The 20,830-nt window shown below is 41.2% G+C and overlaps 1 protein-coding gene across 3 annotated transcripts in view; it reads left to right on the top strand.

Moving 5' to 3' along the window:
• The window catches only part of LRRC36 (leucine rich repeat containing 36), a 34,499-nt gene extending 16,269 nt beyond the window's left edge, over positions 1-18,230 (top strand). Inside the window, exons 5-11 of one of the 3 annotated variants that reach the window (XM_027119590.1) lie at positions 3,547-3,987; positions 7,033-7,322; positions 10,873-11,038; positions 12,836-12,981; positions 13,775-13,898; positions 16,476-16,590; positions 17,888-18,230. In XM_027119590.1, the coding sequence (XP_026975391.1) occupies positions 3,547-3,987; positions 7,033-7,322; positions 10,873-11,038; positions 12,836-12,981; positions 13,775-13,898; positions 16,476-16,590; positions 17,888-18,059 (1,454 nt within the window). In that variant the 3' untranslated portion in view covers positions 18,060-18,230. Of the gene's footprint in view, positions 1-3,546; positions 3,988-7,032; positions 7,323-10,872; positions 11,039-12,793; positions 12,982-13,774; positions 13,899-16,475; positions 16,591-17,887 lie in introns of all 3 variants that reach the window. The other 2 variants (XM_027119589.1, XM_027119591.1) reach the window with 2 other exon arrangements.
• The last annotated feature ends 2,600 nt before the right edge of the window (positions 18,231-20,830 follow it).

The following is a 20,830-nucleotide window of genomic DNA, read 5'->3' as shown; positions in this document are numbered from 1 at the left end:
TTACTCCTTTTAATCCCTCCTGATTTATGTATTATTATTATAGATTTTAATTCTCTATATTTTTAAAATTCACAAGATACTATTTTTATAAAGTCATTGTTCATTTAAATTTATCCATGTATTTACCACTTTGCTCTTTTTTTTTATTTTAATTTTTTGGCCGCACCACGCGGCATGTGGGATCTTTGTTCCCTGACCAAGGATCAAACCCGCACCCCCTGTATTGGAAGCATGGATTCTAAACCACTGGACTGCCAGGGCAGTCCCTTTACATCTCTTTTTTTTAAATCCCAGACTTCACTTCTGAGATGGTTTTCCTCTAGCTTATAGTACATCTTTTAGAATTTTCTTTAGTGTGGATCTACTCGTGATGAATTCTTTCAGTTTTTGTCTGAAAATGCCCCAATTTCACTATCATTCTTAAAGGGTATTTTGGCTGGGTATAAGTTTCTTTCTTTTTTTTTTTTTTTATTACTTTTGACTGTGTTGGGTCTTTGTTTCTGTGCGAGGGCTTTCTCTAGTTGCAGCGAGCGGGGACCACTCTTCATCACAGTGCGTGGGCCTCTCACTATCGCGGCCTCTCTTGTTGCGGAGCACAGGCTCCAGACGCGCAGGCTCAGTAGTTGTGGCTCATGGGCCTAGTTGCTCCGCGGCATGTAGGATCTTCCCAGACCAGGGCTCGAACCCATGTCCCCTGCATTGGCAAGCAGATTCTCAACCACTGCGCCACCAGGGAAGCCCTGGGTATAAGTTTCTATGTTGGCAGTTATTTCTTTCAAAATATTGAAGGTATTCCACTGTATTCTATCTTTTGTAGTTGCTTTTGAGAAGTCAGCTAGAACAGGGGTCCCCCCCACCCCCATCCCTGGGCCTGCACAGCAGGAGGTGAGCGACGGGAGAGCGAGCGAAGCTTCATCTACCGCTCCCCATCGCTCCCCATTGCTTGCATTACCAGCTGAACCATCGCTTGCATCACTGGCTGAACCATCACTTGCATCACCACCTGAAACACCCCCACGCCCCCGACCAGGTCCATGGAAAAATTGTCTCCCACGAAAACCGGTCCCTGGTGCCAAAAAGGTTGGGGACCACTGAGCTAGAAATTTGTCACTCCTGCAAGGATAATCTGTCTTATTTTTCCTCTGACTGCTTTTAAGATTTTCCAATTGTCTTTGATTTTCTGCATTTCACTATGGTGTGTGGACTTCTTTTTGTTTATCCTGTTTGGTATTTATTACACTTGAATTTGTGAATTCTGTCTCATTTCTGTAAAGTGCTTCAAAAATTATTTATGTCCCATTTTTTCTATCTTGTCCTTCTGGGACTCTTGATTAAGTAAATGTATGTCCTCTTTCACTTTGTCCTCTTTGTCTCTTACTCTTTTATATTTTTTATCTTTCTTTGGTTTGATCCGCATTCTGGATAACTCCTTCTGACCCATATTTAAATTCACTAACATTCTTTTCAGCTGTGTCTAATCTGTTGTTAAGCTTGTCTTCTGAATTCTTAATCTCAGTAGTTTATTTTGAGTTTTATAAATTCGACTTGGTTCTTTTTCAAATCTGCTGGGTCACTTTTTTGGCGGCACAGGCTTCGGATGCGCAGGCCCAGCGGCCACGGCCCACGGGCCCAGCCGCTCCGCGGCATGCGGGATCCTCCCGGACCAGGGCACGAACCCGCATCCCCTGCATTGGCAGGAGGACCCCCAACCACTGCGCCAGCAGGGAAGCCCACCCAGCTGTTTTATATATCTTTAAACATAGTAAAAATAGCCATCTTATAGGCTGCATCTGTTAATTCCAATTTTTGTGCATGTTGTCTGGTTTTTCTACTCATTCTCACTTGTGTTATCTTATTTCCTTTTTTGTTTTGGCTACTTGCTGGCTATTGTATTTTATTTTATTTTATTTACTTATTTATTTTTTTATTTTTGGCTGTGTTGGGTCTTCGTTTCTGTGCGAGGGCTTTCTCCAGTTGGCGGTGAGCGGGGGCCTTTCTTCATCGCGGTGCGCGGGCCTCTCACAGTCGCGGCCCCCCGTTGCGGAGCACAGGCTCCAGACGCGCACGCTCGGTAGCTGTGGCTCACGGGCCTAGGCCTAGTTGCTCCGCGGCATGTGGGATCCTCCCAGACCAGCGCTCGAACCCGTGTCCCCGCATTAGCAGGCAGATTCTCAACCACTGCGCCACCAGGGAAGCCCCAAGGCTATTGTATTTTAAAAACTATTTGTAGGAATGATTTAAAGTCTTACATGAAGATATCTTTTCCAGATCAGATTTTCATTTGCTTCTACCAGTTGCCTGGGGAACTATCAGCCTGGAATCAACTTAATCCAAGCTTAAGGCTTGAGGATCCCTGGACCACCCAGATGATGCAAACCTGGATTACCAGTGTACAAGGGCTGGTTTATTTCCAGTTTACCTTTACTTTGAAGATTGTATCCTGATTAGGATTCCATATTAATGTGGGGAGTGGGTGAGGGGGTGGTTTCTCCTACTCCTTACCTTGGATGGATCCTGAACTTGGACTTCTGTACCTTTCACTCTAAAACGCCTTAGGGTAAAAGTCACTTTAAGTGCTAGACTCACCTATATGAGTTCTTGCTGTTTTCTAGATTTTGGCCTAGAGATTCCTCACTAGCTTATTAGCTCTTTGATGCTTTTAAGAACGTATATCATCCCACTTTTTAAATATCTTCAACAGGAGGGATAGTCTGAATTATCTAATCTCATTACTTGTTCTTAGATTCTTTTTCTTACATAAAGATATTGTTCTATAACCTTTCCCCTACTGTATAGACTGGCCCTTGGTAAAAATGTTGATATTCTTAAAGGTTCTGTAGAGATAGAAGGTACTTGGTTCCACTTTTTTAAAGTTAATGTGACTAACTCAGGAAGGCCTTCAAGCGTATGAATCTCTGAAAGCCCCAAGGAGCACAAAGACTTCTCTTTTTGTCTGATACTCTACTTGCCCTACTCTGAGGCTTTTTGGAGATGACAGATACACCTGTCTGAGAGAAATACTTTATAGCTGGATTAGGGATTTTCATAGGTTTTGCATTTCCTGCCATTTAATTGGCGTAGGATAGTGGTTCCCAATGTGTGAACCTAGATCCTCTGGGTAGAGGTTGGGGGTAGGAGTGAGTTTAGCTTTATTGCGAGGCATCTATGAAATCATAGACCTACCAACTATTGTCTGAATACCTAAGATCACAACTTTTGTCATGTGGGAGTGCACCAAAATAGTAGAAATCGTATATAGAAAACTCTGACACTACAGTTTTAGAAGGAAATTCCTACAGGATTAGGTTGACATGAAATTTGTCTCCAGAATGTTACAGATTCTTTACTGTCTACACAATGTCCAACATGTTTTGTTTTTCCATGTAGGAATCCTTTTATCACTTTATGCTACCATTTATAAAAATTATAAACCATCTCTTCCTGAGAACTTTTTTTTGGTAGACAGAGGTATATCCAGTGAACAAGGATACCCTAAGAAGAATTCTCATTGTCTTTTGTTTTTTTTTCCCCCTTGGTGATGGTTAGAATTCAGACGCTACTTGCCTCATCAATCCACAGTTCGAACCCCAGAGAAGATGGCTAGAGAAGGGTACCGAATATCTTTTTTGGACAACAAGTCTTCAGGTTCTTCTCCAGAAAAGGATTTGATACCAAAACCTGATACTTATCAGCTTACCCATGACGCCTCATTGGGTAAACGCCTGGATGTGGGTGATTCTAGACAGATTCATCCCTATCAGTTACCTTCAGATGCTGCTCTAGAAAATTATGATAGTCATTATTCTCAAAATCCATCCCTGCATGGAAGTCTTGGTAAAAGGCCTCAGACAAGCAGGAACTACCGAGAATATAGCACAAAACCTTCAAATAACATGAAGGCCACCACATCCCATTCCTGCGGAGACTTACCGACTTCTCTGTCAAACCCTGACTCCAGCACTGGAAGGCTTTTGAAGCTTAGTTCAGGTAATAGCTTCCTGTTAGACCTCTTTCATAGGCATGAAGATTGAAGTATAACTGGAAATTTGGGAATTAATATTTCTTAGATTGGGGAATTCCCTGGCAGTCCAGTGGTTAGGACTCTGTACTTTCACTGCCTAGGGTGTGGGTTCAGTCCCTGGTTGGGGAACTAAGATCCTGCAAGCTGAAAATAAATAAATAAATAAATAAAGTCACCTCTTTCATAGGCATGAAGATTGAAGTATAACTGGAAATTTTGGAATTAATATTTCTTAGATTGGGGAATTCCCTGGCAGTCCAGTGGTTAGGACTCTGTACTTTCACTGCCTAGGGCGTGGGTTCAATCCCTGGTTGGGGAACTAAGATCCTGCAAGCTGAAAATAAATAAATAAATAAATAAAGTCACCAGTGGTCCATAGAGCCTTGAGAAATCTGCAGGGTATGTGTTTAACATGATAGATATATTAGAGAAAATTTATAGACAATTTATAGAAATGCAGTTTCATAACTATATATTATTTTAGTTAAATATTGATAGCATCCTGGGACATATTTTTAGTTACATCTAGTCTTCTCTGGCCACAAGCACTTCTATTCTGAGTTACTTTTTCAGAAAAAGCTAGTTTAAGGGTAAGAGACCACTCCTTAGTTATTTATTTATTCAACAAAATGTATTGAATACCCACTATGTGCCAGATACTATTCTATCTCTGCAGATAAAGTAGCAAACAAAAATAAACATAAAATATATGTCAGGTTATGGTAAGTGTTGTGAAGGAAAGTAACATAAGGGTATTAGAGAGTAATATGGAGGAGGTGATGTTTTAGATAGAATGGTCAGGGTAAGCTTCTCAGGTGAGATATCATAAAAGTAGAGACTTGAATGAAGTGAGAGTGTGAGCCATGTGGATAACTGGGGGGAGAAATTTTAGACAGTGGAAATAGTAAGTGCAAAGTTCCTGAGGCTGGAACATGCTTGGCATGTTCAAGAAACAATGAGGAGGCCAGGGCTGCTGCTGCAGAGTGAGCCAGGTAAAGAGTATAGATGAAGTCAGATAGCCAGACATTTATTCTGGGTGAGATCAGAAGCTGTTGGAGAGTTTGTAGCAGAGGAGTGACATGATCTAACTTAAGAATTACTCTGGCTGCTGAGTTGAGAATAGACAATGGAGAGCAAGGATAGAAGTTTTTAAAATTAACAGATTAGAATCTGGATAAGAGATGATGGTAGCTTGAACTAGGGAGATAGCAGTGTAGGTGGTGAGAAATAGATTCTGAATATGTTCTGAAGATAACACTCCATGATTTGTTGGTGGATTGAGGATGAAGTGTGAGAGAAGGAAGGTCAAGGATAACTCCTAGGTTTCAAGTCTGAATAACTGGAAGAATAGAGTTACCATTTTACTCAGATGGAAAAGAGTGTGAGGAACAGGTTTTAGGATGGATACCAAGAGTTGGTCTTTGTCAGCTTAAGTTTGAGGTGCCTATTAAAACTTCTCAGAGATGCCAATTTGATAAGTAGACATATTAGTCTGGAGTTCAGGGAAGAAGGTGGGGCTGGGAATGAAGTGTGTGGATGGCATTAAAACAGACTAGATGAGATCTCCCCAAGGGAGTGAATATAGATAGAAAAGATATCTGAGGACTATTCTGAGTCCTCCAACAATTAGAAATCTCATAGATAAAGAGAAACCATCATGGAGAGCAAGAAAGAGGCAGCTACTAAGGTAGGAGAAAAAAAAAAAGCCAAGAGGGAGTGGTATTCTGGAAGCCAAGTGAAGAATATGTTTCAAGAAGGAGGGAGTTATAAATATAGTGTCAGATGTCCTTAATAGATGTCTTTAACACTTCTGGGACTGAGAAATGATCATGGTATTTGGCAACGCATTAGTGAGCAGCTTCAGGAGATGCGTTGTTAATAAAAGCCTTGTTGAGGTGAGTTCAAGAAAGAATCAAAGGAGAAGCGGTAGAGTTACCGAGTATATATGACCCCTTCAAGGAGTTGTGCAGTGAAGGGGAGCAAAGACATGGAAATGTAGCTGGAAGGGGGATGGAATCGAGATCATGGTGGAAATGATCCAGTAGAGGGAAAATTGATGATGCAGGAGAGAAAAGGGACAATTACAAGAAAAAAAATTGGGGAGTGGTCAAGAGGAGATGGAATCCAGTCCACCAGTGGAGAGGTTGGCCTTGGATAGAAGCACAGATAGTTCATCTATTACAAGAAGGAAGGGAGGGAATTTATAGACACAAATACAGATGGAATTGGTAGATTTAGTGGTTAGATCACATAGATGTTTTCTTTGATTGCCTCTCTTTCGCTCAGAGAAGTAAAGAGATCAGCAACTGAGAGTGAGAAGGTGTTGGAAGTTTGAGGAGAAGAGAGATGTGAAATAGTGATCTCAAAGAATAGAAGAGTAGGACTTCCCTGGTGGTCCAGTGGCTAAGACTCCTCGCTCCTAATGCACGGGGCCCAGGTTTGATCCCTGGTCAGGGAACTAGATCCCACATGCCTCAACTAAAGATCCTGCATGCTGCAACTAAGACCCAGCGCAGCCAAATAAATAAATAAATAAACATTTTAAAAAATGAGAAAAGAATTTGGAAAAGAGTAGATACATGTATATGTAAAACTGAATCACTTTGCTGTACACCTGAAACTAATATAACATTGTTAATCAACTATACTCCAATATAAATTAAAATTAAAAAAAAGAATAGAAGAGTAAATTGATTAGAGTAATGTATTAGGATAGCCGGGCCCAGTTAAAATAGTGGTTATGAATTTAAAGTGAAGATGTTGGAAAGAGATATATGTTGTTCTCCAGTCACTTCCCACTGCTCTGCTGTAGGCTTGGAGTATGTGCACAGTTGGATTTAACCAGAGTTGGGGTTTTGTCAGGTGGAGGGAGAGAGAAAGGGTCCAGAAAGTTGAGGGTATATACTAGGGAGAGATCATTATGACCCTTGGACTCCAGACAGGGTAAGGATGGAAGTAAGACATGAGAGAGTTGAAGAGCAGGTTCATCTCCTGGCCTGTTTCCTTCACAGATCTGTATGCCACAACCCACTTCAACAGCGACCCTGCTCTGCTGGTGAATGCAGAGCAAAACTTATCCACCAGCCTCGGCGATTTAACACCAGCACATGGTTCTTTCCCAAACAACACCATCCTGGGAGACTCTCTGCAGACACTGCTGTTGCCTACTGGGACTTCAGAAAACAGAGAGAGTTTGACCAAGGGGTCATTAAGCCCATCGAGAAGAGGATTCAAACGGAAAGAAAATATCCTTGATACCCTGAATCCAAAACATGGTTTCAGAGATGCTACAGGCAGCGAGGCAAGTGTTGGCTTGTTTGTGCTTGTGCAAAATCACATCAGGTCCAAGAGCAGAATGGGGTTCTGTTTTGGTGGTGGTGCTTCGGATGAAAAGAGGTAGAAATTCAAAGGGATTTTCAGAGGCCAGTGGGTAATACTGCCAGGCCAAAGCCTGTGATTCTTTTGCCCTTGGGAAGATCATTCCCCTTCTGCAGCATTTCCTCATTTATGTCACAGGGAGCAGGGTCCCTAATCTACTTCCAGAACATAAACATGGTGGAGAAGTACATTGATAATGAGAAGTGGTGAACAGAGTTTACCACAGGAAGGAATGCAGAAGTTGCCAGGGCCTCAGGGTTGGCTGAAGAGTGATCTCTGTAGCATTGATGTTTATAATCCTATCATGTTTACACGTTTGCCTTGGCTACAAATCACTAACTTGCTTGGGATCTTTCTTCTAAAAGCATTGCTTTCCTGTCCAGGAATTTAAATTATTCCAATTTTTTCCAAGATGAATTAGATTAAGAAGATAAATTAGATTTTCCAAGGGATTTTTAGCTGAGAAAGAACAACAAATCAAGAGCCATTCCCACATATACAATATAATCATTTCATAAAATTGTAGTATGATAGTTAGTGTTGTTCTTACTTAGTAACTAAGTTTTGTTGCTGCCGTTGCATACATCCCTCCATGGAGAATGCCTTCTTCTCTCCTCTCATCTGTTTGAATATTAATTTTTCTCCAGGCCCTACTTCCATCATGAAGCTTTCTTCTCATTAGTTAAAAGAACTATAGCTCTTGGGGCATGCTGTTCGCTTGAACCCATAATCTTTGTCATACGAATCATTTAATCATTTACTGTCTTGTGAGAAAGCAGGGGATTTGGTCAAAAATAACTATTTCTAGTCACTTATTTTTCAGTTGATGGAAATCTTTTTGCACATTGACATGGGTTTATAAGGGGGTTTTGTTGTTTCATTGGTTGGTTTTTTTACCCTTTAAATACTTTCTATTCAGTTTTCAAAACTTTGGAGGTGGTTGTAATTTTTGTGCACCAAAGGGGGCAGTCTTGTAATACTTTTTTGACTTTTTGGTCCTTTTTTGTTTTCCATTTTCAGCCACTGATGCCTATTTTTCCAGACAAAGAGCACTGGTGTTAATGTATTTAGGGTGAAGGTACAGAAACACTTAGGATATTTGGGTGCTATATTAATAAGACGTGTTCTAGGAGATTTTTCCACCTCTATTTCATGTGATAGGATTGTTAAAATAGCAATTAAAATCTCAATGCACTTTTCTGGACTATCTTAAAAATTCCCATTTATTTTTTCCTGTTAGATACTATATTTCTTTATATGAAAAGTTGTAAAAGACCTGTTTGAATATAAATATAAAAGAAATACACTGTTCAGTTTCTAGAAAGGTATAAATCAGAATAGCATTTAAAAAGTTATAACTTGAGGATATGGGGAGGGGGAAGGGTGAGCTGTGACAAAGCGAGAGAGAGGCATGGACATATATACACTACCAAACGTAAGGTAGATAGCTAGTGGGAAGCAGCCGCATAGCACAGGAATATCAGATTGGTGCTTTGTGACCGCCTGGAGGGGTGGGATAGGGAGGGTGGGAGGGAGGGAGACAGATGAGGGAAGAGATACGGGAACATATGTATATGTATAACTGATTCACTTTGTTATAAAGCAGAAACTAACACACCATTGTAAAGCAATTATACCCTAATAAAGATGTTAAATAAATAAATAAAAGTTATAAAAAATAATCCCATATAAAAAAACACACAAAATTAAATCAAACATGAATTTGTGAAAATTTATTTTTGACCAACTGACTTTAGAATCATAGACAAATTATAAAAATTAATTTTTAGGGCTTCCCTGGTGGCACAGTGGTTGAGAGTCCGCCTGCCGATGCAGGGGACGCGGGTTCGTGCCCCGGTCTGGGAAGATCCCACATGCTGCGGAGCGGCTGGGCCCGTGAGCCATGGCCGCTGAGCCTGTGCGTCCGGAGCAACAGGAGAGGCCACAAGAGCGAGAGGCCCACGTACCACAAAAAAAAAAAAAAATTTTAAAAAGCCATGAGGCATGGCTTTTCAGCTTTTAATTTGCTGAAAATTAAAAGTAACAAAATTATTCCAAAGTTCATAAAAAAAAATATCCCCCACTCTCACTGCATTGTGATAAATGAAAGAAAATACATAAAGGCATGTATGTGTTTCTAAGTTGTTCCATGATACGTACACAGAATTACCAATACATGAAAAACCAATGACAGTAAATATCCATTTTTGACAAGATCCTCTCAAGTGGGATTGTAGTGTGACCAGTTTTTCTATGACTTTTCTTCCTAATCAGATTGTTAACTTCTTAAGGACCTCATCTTTTACTTCTTCATATGTTCACAGTCCTTATGTAGAAATCTCCATGCACATGATCAGTGTTCAGTACAGATCTGTTGAATAAATGTTTATCCCATTTGTAATGCTTTTCCTTATTAATTATAGACCATCTGTGTGACTCAAGTCATAGGTATCACTGTCTGGTGTTCTGCTTCACAGTTGTCATATATGATAGCATTATCTAATTAATCATCTATAGTTTTAATATCAAAAGAGCCAAAGATTGAGAAATAATTTGGCTGTTTTTAATATATTACAGCTTTCTTGAAGTCCCTTGAGACCCTACAGAAAAGATTGTAGATTGATCTGTCCAGTAAAATTCCCAATTGTTTTTTATTCATTCAGACATGACTAAATAAATAGACATATACATCATATCTGAATGAACAAACAATTGGGAGTTTCATTGGAGAGCTCTACCTATACATCTATATACATAAGATTCTTACTGAATAAAAAGTATCTTTAGTACTGGGTCCAACAATAACATTTAACATAACATTTAAAATGTTATGGGATATTTATGTTTATTATATATTAATATACTAAATATAAGCTTATGAGTTATGACTTTTATTAAATTACTCCCCATTTTATTTTATGATATATAATACCTTAAAAAATGTTCTGCAGTTTAATCTTTCCATATTACATAACATAATACATTGAGCCATAGACATAGGTGTTAAAACATTTTTTTCTTCTAAAAATCTCTACAGAAAATTATCATAGAAGATACTGTTACCTTTGAAATTATCCTTGTATATATTATTGTATTTGCCTTAGACATTAATATTTTATTCAAATCCAAACTGAAAGATGAAACCAACTTTCTTTTTTTTCTTTTTTTAATGTTAACACTTTTTTTTTTTTTTTGCGGTATGTGGGCCTTTCACTGTTGTGGCCTCTCCCATTGCGGAGCACAGGCTCCAGACGCGCAGGCTCAGCGGCCATGGCTCACGGGCCCAGCCACTCCGCGGCAGGTGGGATCTTCCCGGACCAGGTCACGAACCCGTGTCCCCTGTATCGGCAGGCGGACTCTCAACCACTGCGCCACCAGGGAAACCCAATGTTAACACTTTAAATGTCTGGATTTTTACCTCCCTTATTGCATTAGAATGACAAATGGTTGGTTTTTTTGTTTTTTTTCTTGAGCCTCTCTCTAGTGACCTGGGCAGTTTGCATGGTTTGCCAGGAAACCACAGTCCCCCAATCTCTGCCAGAGCATCCCATGTGGCCACTGTCCTCAGACAGCTCCTGGAGCTTGTGGATAAGCACTGGAACGGTTCCGGCTCCCTCCTCCTCAACAAGAAGTTTCTGGGTAAGTGAGTGCATTCTCAGTTCCTGGAGAAGGGCTCAGACCTTGCTTCTGCTTCGTGTTTCTGCTCTATGTTCTGATAAAAGCCACTCAGTCCCCTTAACTTGCAGGGAAAATTGTTCTCATGATCACTTACCAAAACTTCTCAGCCACACAGTGATTGACAAACCTGCATTTTTCTTATAATCTTCTTCTAACCTGTTGTTTGTTTGCTTGTTTGTTTTTGGCTGCACAGAACAGCTTGCAGGATCTTAATTCCCCGACCAGGGATCGAACCCCGGGCCCACTGCAGTGAAAGCACCGAGTCCTAACCACTGGACCTCTAGAGAATTCCCTTCCCTGTTTGTTTTTATCAGCACTCTTCCCTCATGTACCAATTGTCTTGTTCCTCCTGTAAGTTTTTCTTGACAGTCTTTGAGTGATAAGATATAAAATAGAGCATGGTCATGTTAATGATTACAAAAGGATTTAATGATCCTTGGGAAAGTGCCAACAATAAATACAACAGAAATTGGGTTTGATCATTAGAGTTCTGAGATTCCTGTTGAAATATTCGATTCGAAAAATATGATTCAAAAAACTCCAGTGACTAAATGATGTGGACTCTTTTTTAGGGCTTCTTTTTTAGGAACTTGGGAGAAAACAGTTTTGCAGATATTGTCCCCATGTGTTTATTTGTTGTTTAATGTAAGAAGAATTCAAGGAGCTGTTGGTGGTGGTAAAAGTTTAAGTAAAAAACTAGAAACTTTAAAGTTGTTTGGGCTTAATTTTTCTTTTTTTTAAATTTCTTTTATTTATTTATTTTTGGCTGCACTGGGTCTTCGTTGCTGTGCGCGGGCTTTCTCTAGTTGTGGTGAGTGGGGGCTACTCTTTGTTACAGTGTGAGGGCTTCTCATTGTGGTGGCTTCTCTTGTTGCGGAGCACGGGCTCTAGGCACGCGGGCTTCAGTAGCTGTGGCTCACGGACTTAGTTGCTCCAAGGCATGTGGGATCTTCCCGGACCAGGGCTCAAACCCGTGTCCCCCTGCATTGGCAGGCAGATTCTTAACCACTGCGCCACCAGGGAAGCCCTCTTTTTTTCATTTCTAAAGGGACATACAGGAAAAGAAGTCTTAGCCCAGTTACTTTCCTTCCCACATTGATCCTTTGCTCTTGTTTTGTAGGAAATTATCCCCAGGAGCCACTCATCAGTGATTAGATAATAGCACAGAGCATGCACTCACGTGGGTCTGCTGTTGTTTCTCCATAGATGTGGGATATAATTTTTTAAATTAATTTTATTTATTTATTTATTTATTTATTTATTTTTGGCTGCATTGCGTCTTCCTTGCTGCGTGTGTGCTTTCTCTAGTTGCAGTGACTGGGGGCTACTCTTCGTTGTGGTGCATGGGCTTCTCATTGCGGTGGCTTCTCTTGTTGCGGAGCACAGGCTCTAGGCACGCGGGCTTCCGTAGTTGTGGCGCGTGGGCTCAGTTGTTGTAGCTCGCGGGCTCTAGAGCACAGTCTCAGTAGTTGTGGCGCACGGGCTTCGTTGCTCCGTGGCATGTGGGAACTTCCCAGACCAGGGCTTGAACCCTTGTCCTCTGCATTGGCAGGCGGATTCTTAACCACTGCGCCACCAGGGAAGCCCATAATTTTTTATCTCCATCATGAAACATCTCTTACAGCCACTTACTAAATTCTTGAAAAAAGGGGATATTAGATTACCCTGTTTGTCCTACAGAGCTGGTAGTTATTGACCAGGAATTCTGTGCTTTAGCTTTTAAGATTGGCCCATGTGCCCAACCTGAATTTTTGGCAGGTCCTGCCCGAGATCTGCTTCTGACTTTGGTAGTCCCTGCTCCTTCTCAGCAGTGGTGTCACTCACGTCCTGAAGATACATCAAAAGCCTCCCACAAGAGGGAGATGGAACTGAAGAAGATGGGGCAGCTGGTCCCTAATGACATGGTATGCTGCTCTCAGCTTCTTTTCCTACTCTTCCTTTACTAGAAAAGGATGGGGCACAAGATTAGAACAGGTCTGTGCCATAAAGAACATCATCACCATGAGCATCTAGATGTTTCTGAACTGAAATATAGAAAAGTCAGTCTGTGCAAATCTGGAACACAAAACTTGCAGGGACAGCTTGGAGGTTTTGCAGGGATGACTCCCTAATCCTAGCCCTAATCCAAAAATTCTAAGGAAAGAGTTGAAATGGAAAAAGAAAAAAAAAAAGGCCCTAGAATGAAAACATTTAGGACCATGTTCTTGAAGGTTATGGTTTGATTCAGATGAGGGAAGTTAGATGTGTCTGGGATTATCTTTCCTCCCTTCTGATGGAGAGCCCTAAACCAGGGGCCATTCCTAGAGTGTTAGGCTGCTGGCTCTGGGAGGGAAAGAAGGGACTCATATTCTTAGGCTTTTTTCCTCCCTTTTCTTAACATTAGAGGATTTTCAGGCATCCAGTTTAGTTTCTAGAAACTTTAGGTAGGTGACTCAGATGCTGGCCACTTGTCAAAACAACCACTTGTTCTGCAAGAGTAGTGGATAACTCACAGGAAAGATTGCAATTGCATGTGATAAATTTGTTTGCTGCACTTGAGCTATGTTTACTGATGAATTAAAATTCTAGTGAGAAAGAGAGATGCTGACCTCCATTCAGTTTATCACTAAACAGAGGAAAGATTTTTTCAGTTTTCTAAAAGCAGTCCTCAGAATTTCAGATTCTTAATGTGTTTGTATTTTGTTTTCTAATCTAAAGGAAAGTTTGAAGCAAAAACTGGTCAGAGTGCTGGAGGAAAACCTTATTTTGTCAGAAAAAATCCAGCAATTGGAGGAAGGTGCTACCACCTCGATTGTGAGTGGGCACCAGTCCCACACTTATGGTAAGTTCAGGAAAGCAATGTGTGGTGCATCCCAAGACAACCGTTTGTTTATAGATGGCCCGTTTAATAAGCTTCGTCATCCAGAGCTCACATGGCTTCCTAAATGGAAATAACCATCTAGCTTCAGAGTTGTAATGCAGGTGACTTGAGTTACCAGAGTAAAAGAGTTTACTCTTTTATCAGTGTAAAGCATTTACAAATGTGTTATTATTGTCATTATTTTTGAGAAAGACACTTGTTTTTTCTGATTATAGCAGAAGATCGTGTTCTTTACAGAAAGTTTGAAAAATATAAGGAAAATATAATCTCACTACCCAGAAATAACTACAATTAGTGTTTTTGGTATATTTTCTTTCACCATATGCCTATACATATATTTAACTCAGAATTAAAATTTGTGTCTTGATTTTTAAAAACTAATTTATATACAACAAAATACACACATTTTAAGTTTGATGAGTTTTGACAGATATGTATATTCATTTAACTCCATCCCAGTCAAAATACAGAACACTTCTGTACTCTAGAAGGTTTGACCCTTGTGCACTCAGTTCCCGCTACTCTCTACCCTAGGCAATTGATTTCTACAACCTAATGTTATTAATTTAATAGCACAGGCATTTCCTATAATGTTACACGAATATACCATATTTCTCTATTCAGTCCTCTATATAGTTGTTTTTAATGTTAGCTATTATAAATAAAGCTGCCACTTTTATATTATAAATAATTCTAATTCTAAGAATTTCCAAACATTCGAAAGACCTGAAATAGAAGAAAAGACCCTAGAGTGAAAATGCTTCTCTAAGATTCTCTTTCTTCTCTTCTGATGGAGCTAAGAGTCCTAATATTTATGCTGTGATAAATAATGCAGCTATTAATATCTGTGTATATAAATCTTTGTGTACATTTTAGACTATTTTCCTAGCAGACATTCCTAGAAGTAGAATTAGTGGGTCAAAAGATGTGGACATTTTTGAGGTTTACACACATCATGAGGTTACACACATCATTCCCAAGAAAGATGGTTTCAGTTTACACTCATATCGGCAGTTAAGTATGTATTTGAATGCCTTTTCATTTCACCCTTGCCAACACTGGGTATTATATTTTTTTGCCATTATGATAAGTGAAAAATAATATCCCATTGAATTCTTGATTTGTACTACTTTATTATTAGTATAGTTTAGGTATATAAAGTCTACCTCGACTTTAAGCTTCTAGCTCAGCACCCACAAACAAACATTATGGGTATTTGGATTTTGATTTGGAAATCAGCATTGAATTTCCAGAGTTGAATCTCATCACTATCTGATATTCATAAGCCTGAATAATCAAGACATCATTCTCCACTTACCTGCATTGAAAATAAATAGGTGTTTATTCACTAGATACCTACTTTCTTTTTTTAAAAATAAATTTATTTATTTAATTTATTTATTTTTGGCTGCGTTGGGTGTCCGTTGCTGCGCGCGGGCTTTTCTCTAGTTGCGACAAGCGGGGGCTACTTTTCGTTGAGGCGTGCGGACTTATCATTGCAGTGGCTTCTCATGTTGCGCAACACGGGCTCTAGGCACGCGGGCTTCAGTAGTTGTGGCTCGCAGGCTCTAGAGCACAGGCTCAGTAGCTGTGGCGCACGGACTTAGTTGCTCCGTGGCATGTGGGATCTTCCCAGACCAGGGCTCGAACCCATAGTCCCCTGCATTGACAGGCGGGTTCTTAACCACTGTGCCACCAGGGAAGCCCTAGATACCTATTTTCAATCAGCCATGAGACCCAGTTCTCTATTTTGGATTACTGGTGATAAATACAGCTGTTGCAGCCCTGATTTCCACCTTCCAGAACCTTGCTACTCAAAATGTGAGCCACACATCGCAACATTAGCATCACCTGGGAGCTTGTTAGACCTATAGAACATCTGGCCTCACCTCAGACCTACTGAATTAGAATCTGTTTTCTAAAAAGATCCCCAGGTGATCTGTAAGCACATTAAAGTTTAAGTACTGTTCTAGAAGACTGACTTGCTTAGGACCAGAGTTCCTGTGCTTTTACCTACCTTATTATTGCAGGCAGTGGCAACATATTTGGAAAGCTAGATATGCCTTGGCCACAAATCCAGTTTCTGAAAGCACTCCTTGAGCTACTCTCATGTGCCTGACACAGTTCTAGATGTTTTCACATATTCCGTACAGAGTGAAGGACATACATTCATGAACTAAAATGGAGAATACAAGGAGACCAAATATGTGTTGACTGCCTATGCTATGTGAGCACAGATGTCTCACTGACTCCTTATAACAGTGCTACCCGGCAGGGTTACTAGCTCTAGTGAAACTCACCAAAATGAACTAACGTGCAAGATTAAGTGGTTGAATTTTAATTCAGATATGTCTGTTGCGAAACCCTATATTCTTGCCACTATATCTGCTGTTTCCAAGGGAGGGAATGATGAATGGAGGGTGGAGGTGGGTGCAGTGGGGCTCCCAACTCTTCAAGATGTCTCCCTGATCACTTAAGCTCTGCTCAAAGACTAGCCGCTTGGAATCCTCTCACCCCTGGCTACTGTAACCTTTGTAGATGATCTTCTGCACAAAAACCAACAGCTGAACATGCAGGTGGCTTGCCTGAACCAGGAGCTTGCCCAGCTGAAAAAGCTGGAGGAGATAGTGGCCCTTCTCCACGAAAGTCAGAGGTAGGACTGGGTCCATCTAGCTGACTTCTGGAAGCAGATATTTACTTTCCTTTATCTCTTTTGTTTTACTTGGCAAGTTAATATCTATATACTTTTCAAATTAACTCTATTCTGTGTGCAAACCACCTGTATCCAGGCCAGTTTGCTCAGGGATCAAAATACTGCTTTCCAGAGCACACCAGTTTCTGATTCAGCAGATCTGGGTTGGGAACTGAGAATTTGCATTTCTAGTAAGTTTCCAGGTGATGCTCTTGCTTCTGGCCTAGGGACCACACTCTGAGAACATTAAGATATATATCTTTAGTGATGCTATATTTTAGAGTAACTTGAAATAATTCTTCTGTGTGTTGTTAAACCATCAATTCAATATACAGGTTCAATTCATTTCATTTTGTTTGATTCATAGGGAATATTTTTATTATTTTGATTTAATCTTGTGTATAATTAATGTAAAACTTACATGGTCCCAAAGTCAGATCCACAAAATCAGATAAATTCAGACAAATCTAGCTTCCTTACCTGTCTCCTCTATCCTTTCCTTCCTTCCCACTAGCCTTCCATTGCAGGTGTGGGTGTGTATTTGTGTTCCCCCTCTATTATATAAAAAGAGGCATAATGTTGCTTTAACATTTTATCTAGAAATCATTTCACAGTGGTGTATAGAGTTAGTTCTCACTCTTTTTATACATGCATAGGACTCCACTGTGTGTGTATTTAATTAGTCCTCTACTGATGGACATTACAGTATCTTGCTGTTGCAGATAGTGTTGCAGTGAATAGCATTGTGCATGCATCTTTTTTGGCGGGGAGGGGCAGTCTCTGATAGCTTCCAACATTACATGGTAATACAGAGTCCAAGAATACAGTCATGACTAGCACCATGAGTTTAATTGCAGAGGCAGGATAGATTAGAAGAAGTAGAAATTAAGATTTGGGGATAGAAATTGGAGGTCTGGTCAGGTGCTAGTCTCCCCGTGCGTCTACTTACTTCATCATGAAAGTGCTTTGGAAAGATCAGAACAATCACTATATAAAATGTGAACTATGTTATTGCTACAGTCAGTCTGGAACATAAACAGAACTGCAATGAATAAATAAACTGTCTGCCTGCTTTTAAAATAACCAACTCATAAATCAGACAGTTCTTTCTATTTAAAGATGTTACTTCATTTTACATTTATTTTTTAATTTTTATTTATTTTTTTTTTTACATTTATCTTTAGCAAACATTTCAGGTCAGAATGGCAACTACTTTGCTTTTATGACTTCATGACTGTCTTTTTCCCCCATGCCTCAGATCCCTGGTGGTAACTAATGAGTATCTGCTGCAGCAGCTGACTAAAGAGCAAAAAGGTTATTCTGGGAAAGCACTCCTGCCTCCTGAGAAGAGTCATCATTTGGGGAGATCATCACCCTTTGGGAAAAGCACTCTGTCTTCCTCCTCACCAGTGGCACATGATACGGGTTAGTATCTAATACAGAGTGTTTCAGACTCTGTCCCAGAGCCTAGTCTATGGAGCTAGCACTGCACACCTTTTTTGCAGCTTCCCTTTCAGCCCCAGGGGGCTCTCAGTGTCATTGCCACTAGTATGGTGGTATTCACTCACAAGATTAAGAAAAAAATCTTATTTTAATTAGACTATGTTGGTCCTTTTTATTTCTTTTTATCTCCTCCCATCAAGTCGTTCTTTCCTTCTGCCCACATAAATAGTTGGCACTTAGTCCTAGGCATCACATCACATAGAAACGTTTGGCTGAAAATGTCAAAAAGAAAAGAACACTAGACATTTTTCCCAAGTGTCAGTTGAAACTGTGTAGTAGGAAGTTTAAAAAGAATATCCATGGCCAGGTATGTTTTGTGTTAGCAGAAATTTTGGAGAACCTCTATTGATCAGTTCATCAAACGTGTTTTGGGTTTTCTCCCACCATAGTGAAAAGGTGACAAGGTCCGGTGTCTTCCTGGAGCAGCCAACGGTTTAGTTGTGTGATGGAGCTCAAAGCTTGCCATTGGTACCAAACAGGCCTAAATAAAAGCCTAGAGAGATCCTGGAAAGACAGACAGAGTAGGTAATTCCTACTCTGGAGAATTGAAGAAGGCATCAGTGAGGACTTGTTTGAGTGGAAGCTTGGCAGAATGAGTACAATGGTACCAGGTAGAGGGGGTGCAGAGCCTCCTAGGCCAAGAGTACAGAGTAGGAGAGTCAGGCCCCCAGAGGGATCACCGGGCAGGGAAGATGTAGGCCATGGTGCTATGACAGTATATAACTGGGGGACCTGTCCTAGCCTGGGAGAGAGGTGTGATATCAGGAAAATGTCCCCTATAGAAATGATCTTTCAACCAAGACCTGAAGAATTGAATAGGAGGTCACCAGGCGAAGCATAGGATTGAGGGCAGAGGCAGTGGGGAGAGCTGCAGAGAGAAATAGCATAAGCAATGGCCATGAAATGGGAAGGAACATGGTTCATTCAGGGAATGGAGGGCCTGAGAGGAGATACACAGGAGCTAGGTCGCATGGCTCCCAAAAGATTTTAGATTGGGAAGGCAATCTACTCTATAAGAAGAGTAGATTGACCTCCGGCCATGTGGAGTGGACCAGAGAGGAGCTAGAGAGATAAGAGAGAAGGCTAGTGCAGTCCAGACCAGAGGTGTGGCTTCTGAAAGTTAGCTTTGGGCTCAGCATCCACTTTACATGTCAGTACCTTGTATTTCAGACTGAGGATCAATCTTTTCTTTAATCCTGATTGATTAGGCATCAATGGGAAAAGATAATGCAAGTGGCTCTAGGTATGTCTCTACTTCAAGGTTGCACAAGTAGCTAATGTTGCCAGAGAGCTTTACAGGGCAAAGGACTGTTTAACCTAATGTCATATTGTACTTCTCTTCATCTTCAGGGTCATGTCAGAGAGAGAGGCAGGTGGAAAGATTAGGCACTTATTTGCTCCCCTGACCCAGGTGCTGTGCAGGGAAGGAGAGCTATTGCTGTAATAATGAGACATGAAGATCACAACTAAGATCACACATCTCTAAGTTATAAATAAAATCTACAGATCTCTCAATTTTATGTAGGTTCCCAAAAGGAGCATGCACAGAGGAGCCATAAGTTTCTTTGAGCTGCATGGCTCTGAGGGAGCTAGAGTCAGCTCGTTTTCTCTGGAAGTGTCAGTAAGAACAGCCCCCCTCCCCGCTCTCATGGGCCTGTCTTGGCCCCATTGAGAGGCCTCCAAAGAGCCTAAGCCTTGCCCAGGTAGGGCAGCCTTAGCTAGTAGCCTCATAGCCCTGTGTTGTCATATTTCACCATCCCAGCCCAGTGCACAGGCCAACTTACTGGACAGCCGATGGGGGCTAGGGGAGGTGGGGGCAGGGATAACGGACTTCTTTCTACAACCCAGCCCTCGCTTCCTTCTCCTATGAATCTCCTATGAATGCTAGCCCAGAACCTATTCAGGGTACCTCTAAGGAGAAGCAAAGAGCCTGACCCAGACTAAGTCACCTTCCACTCTATTTTCTATTGTCACTGAAAGTGGCTGGTCCTACCCTAGGCCAGGCCCCTCTCTAGGGTTGCTGGCCACTCATGCAGAGGTCAACTGTGTTTCTGATTTTCACTGTGTGGCCCTTGGTCCAGAGGGCAGGGGTAGGGATTGGTGGCATCAAGGGAAGGGCCAAAGAGCTGTTGCCCTATGGGGCTAAGTGGGCTCAACATGGAGTGGGGGAAGACCCCTGAAGCAAGTAGAAAATAAGTGGACAAGAATTCCTCACCCTGGGCCTGGCACTATTAGGAGAAAGAAGGAAACAAGGCTGGGATAGAAAATAGGTCCTCAGGGAAGTTCTCCAAAAGGAGAGGCAGGGCCCCTCTGAGGTTTGGCCTTCCCGCCAGTTATACATAGAGGGTTTTAATGGCTCCATCCCACAGATCCTAACTTCTCTTCCTTGCCCAACTGGCTTTGCTAGCAAGGGTACCCAAAGCTTTCCACTATGAGGAGGCTATGGGGAGATGGAGCAGTGATAACTGAAGGGCTGAAGTGGCATTGTTTGGTCAGTTCCTGCCATGAACCAGATTCTGCTAGACTAAGGGTCTTCCTGGCTCTGGGTGGGCCTTGATTTCCCTCAGGCTCCATAACTTTTAAAGAAGAGGGGGCTTTACTCCTACAAGGTGGAGTTTCGGGACTCCTCCACTTCTCTCTCTGGGCTCCTCTAAGCCACACTGCCAATCATAGGAGGGGCCAAACTGCTGCTCCCATG

The sequence above is a fragment of the Aethalodelphis obliquidens genome, unplaced genomic scaffold (assembly GCF_003676395.1).
Source record: "Aethalodelphis obliquidens isolate GAN/ISIS:26980383/991018 unplaced genomic scaffold, ASM367639v1 scaffold20, whole genome shotgun sequence".
Lineage (NCBI taxonomy): Eukaryota > Metazoa > Chordata > Mammalia > Artiodactyla > Delphinidae > Aethalodelphis > Aethalodelphis obliquidens.
This window is presented reverse-complemented; position numbering and strand designations above follow the sequence as displayed.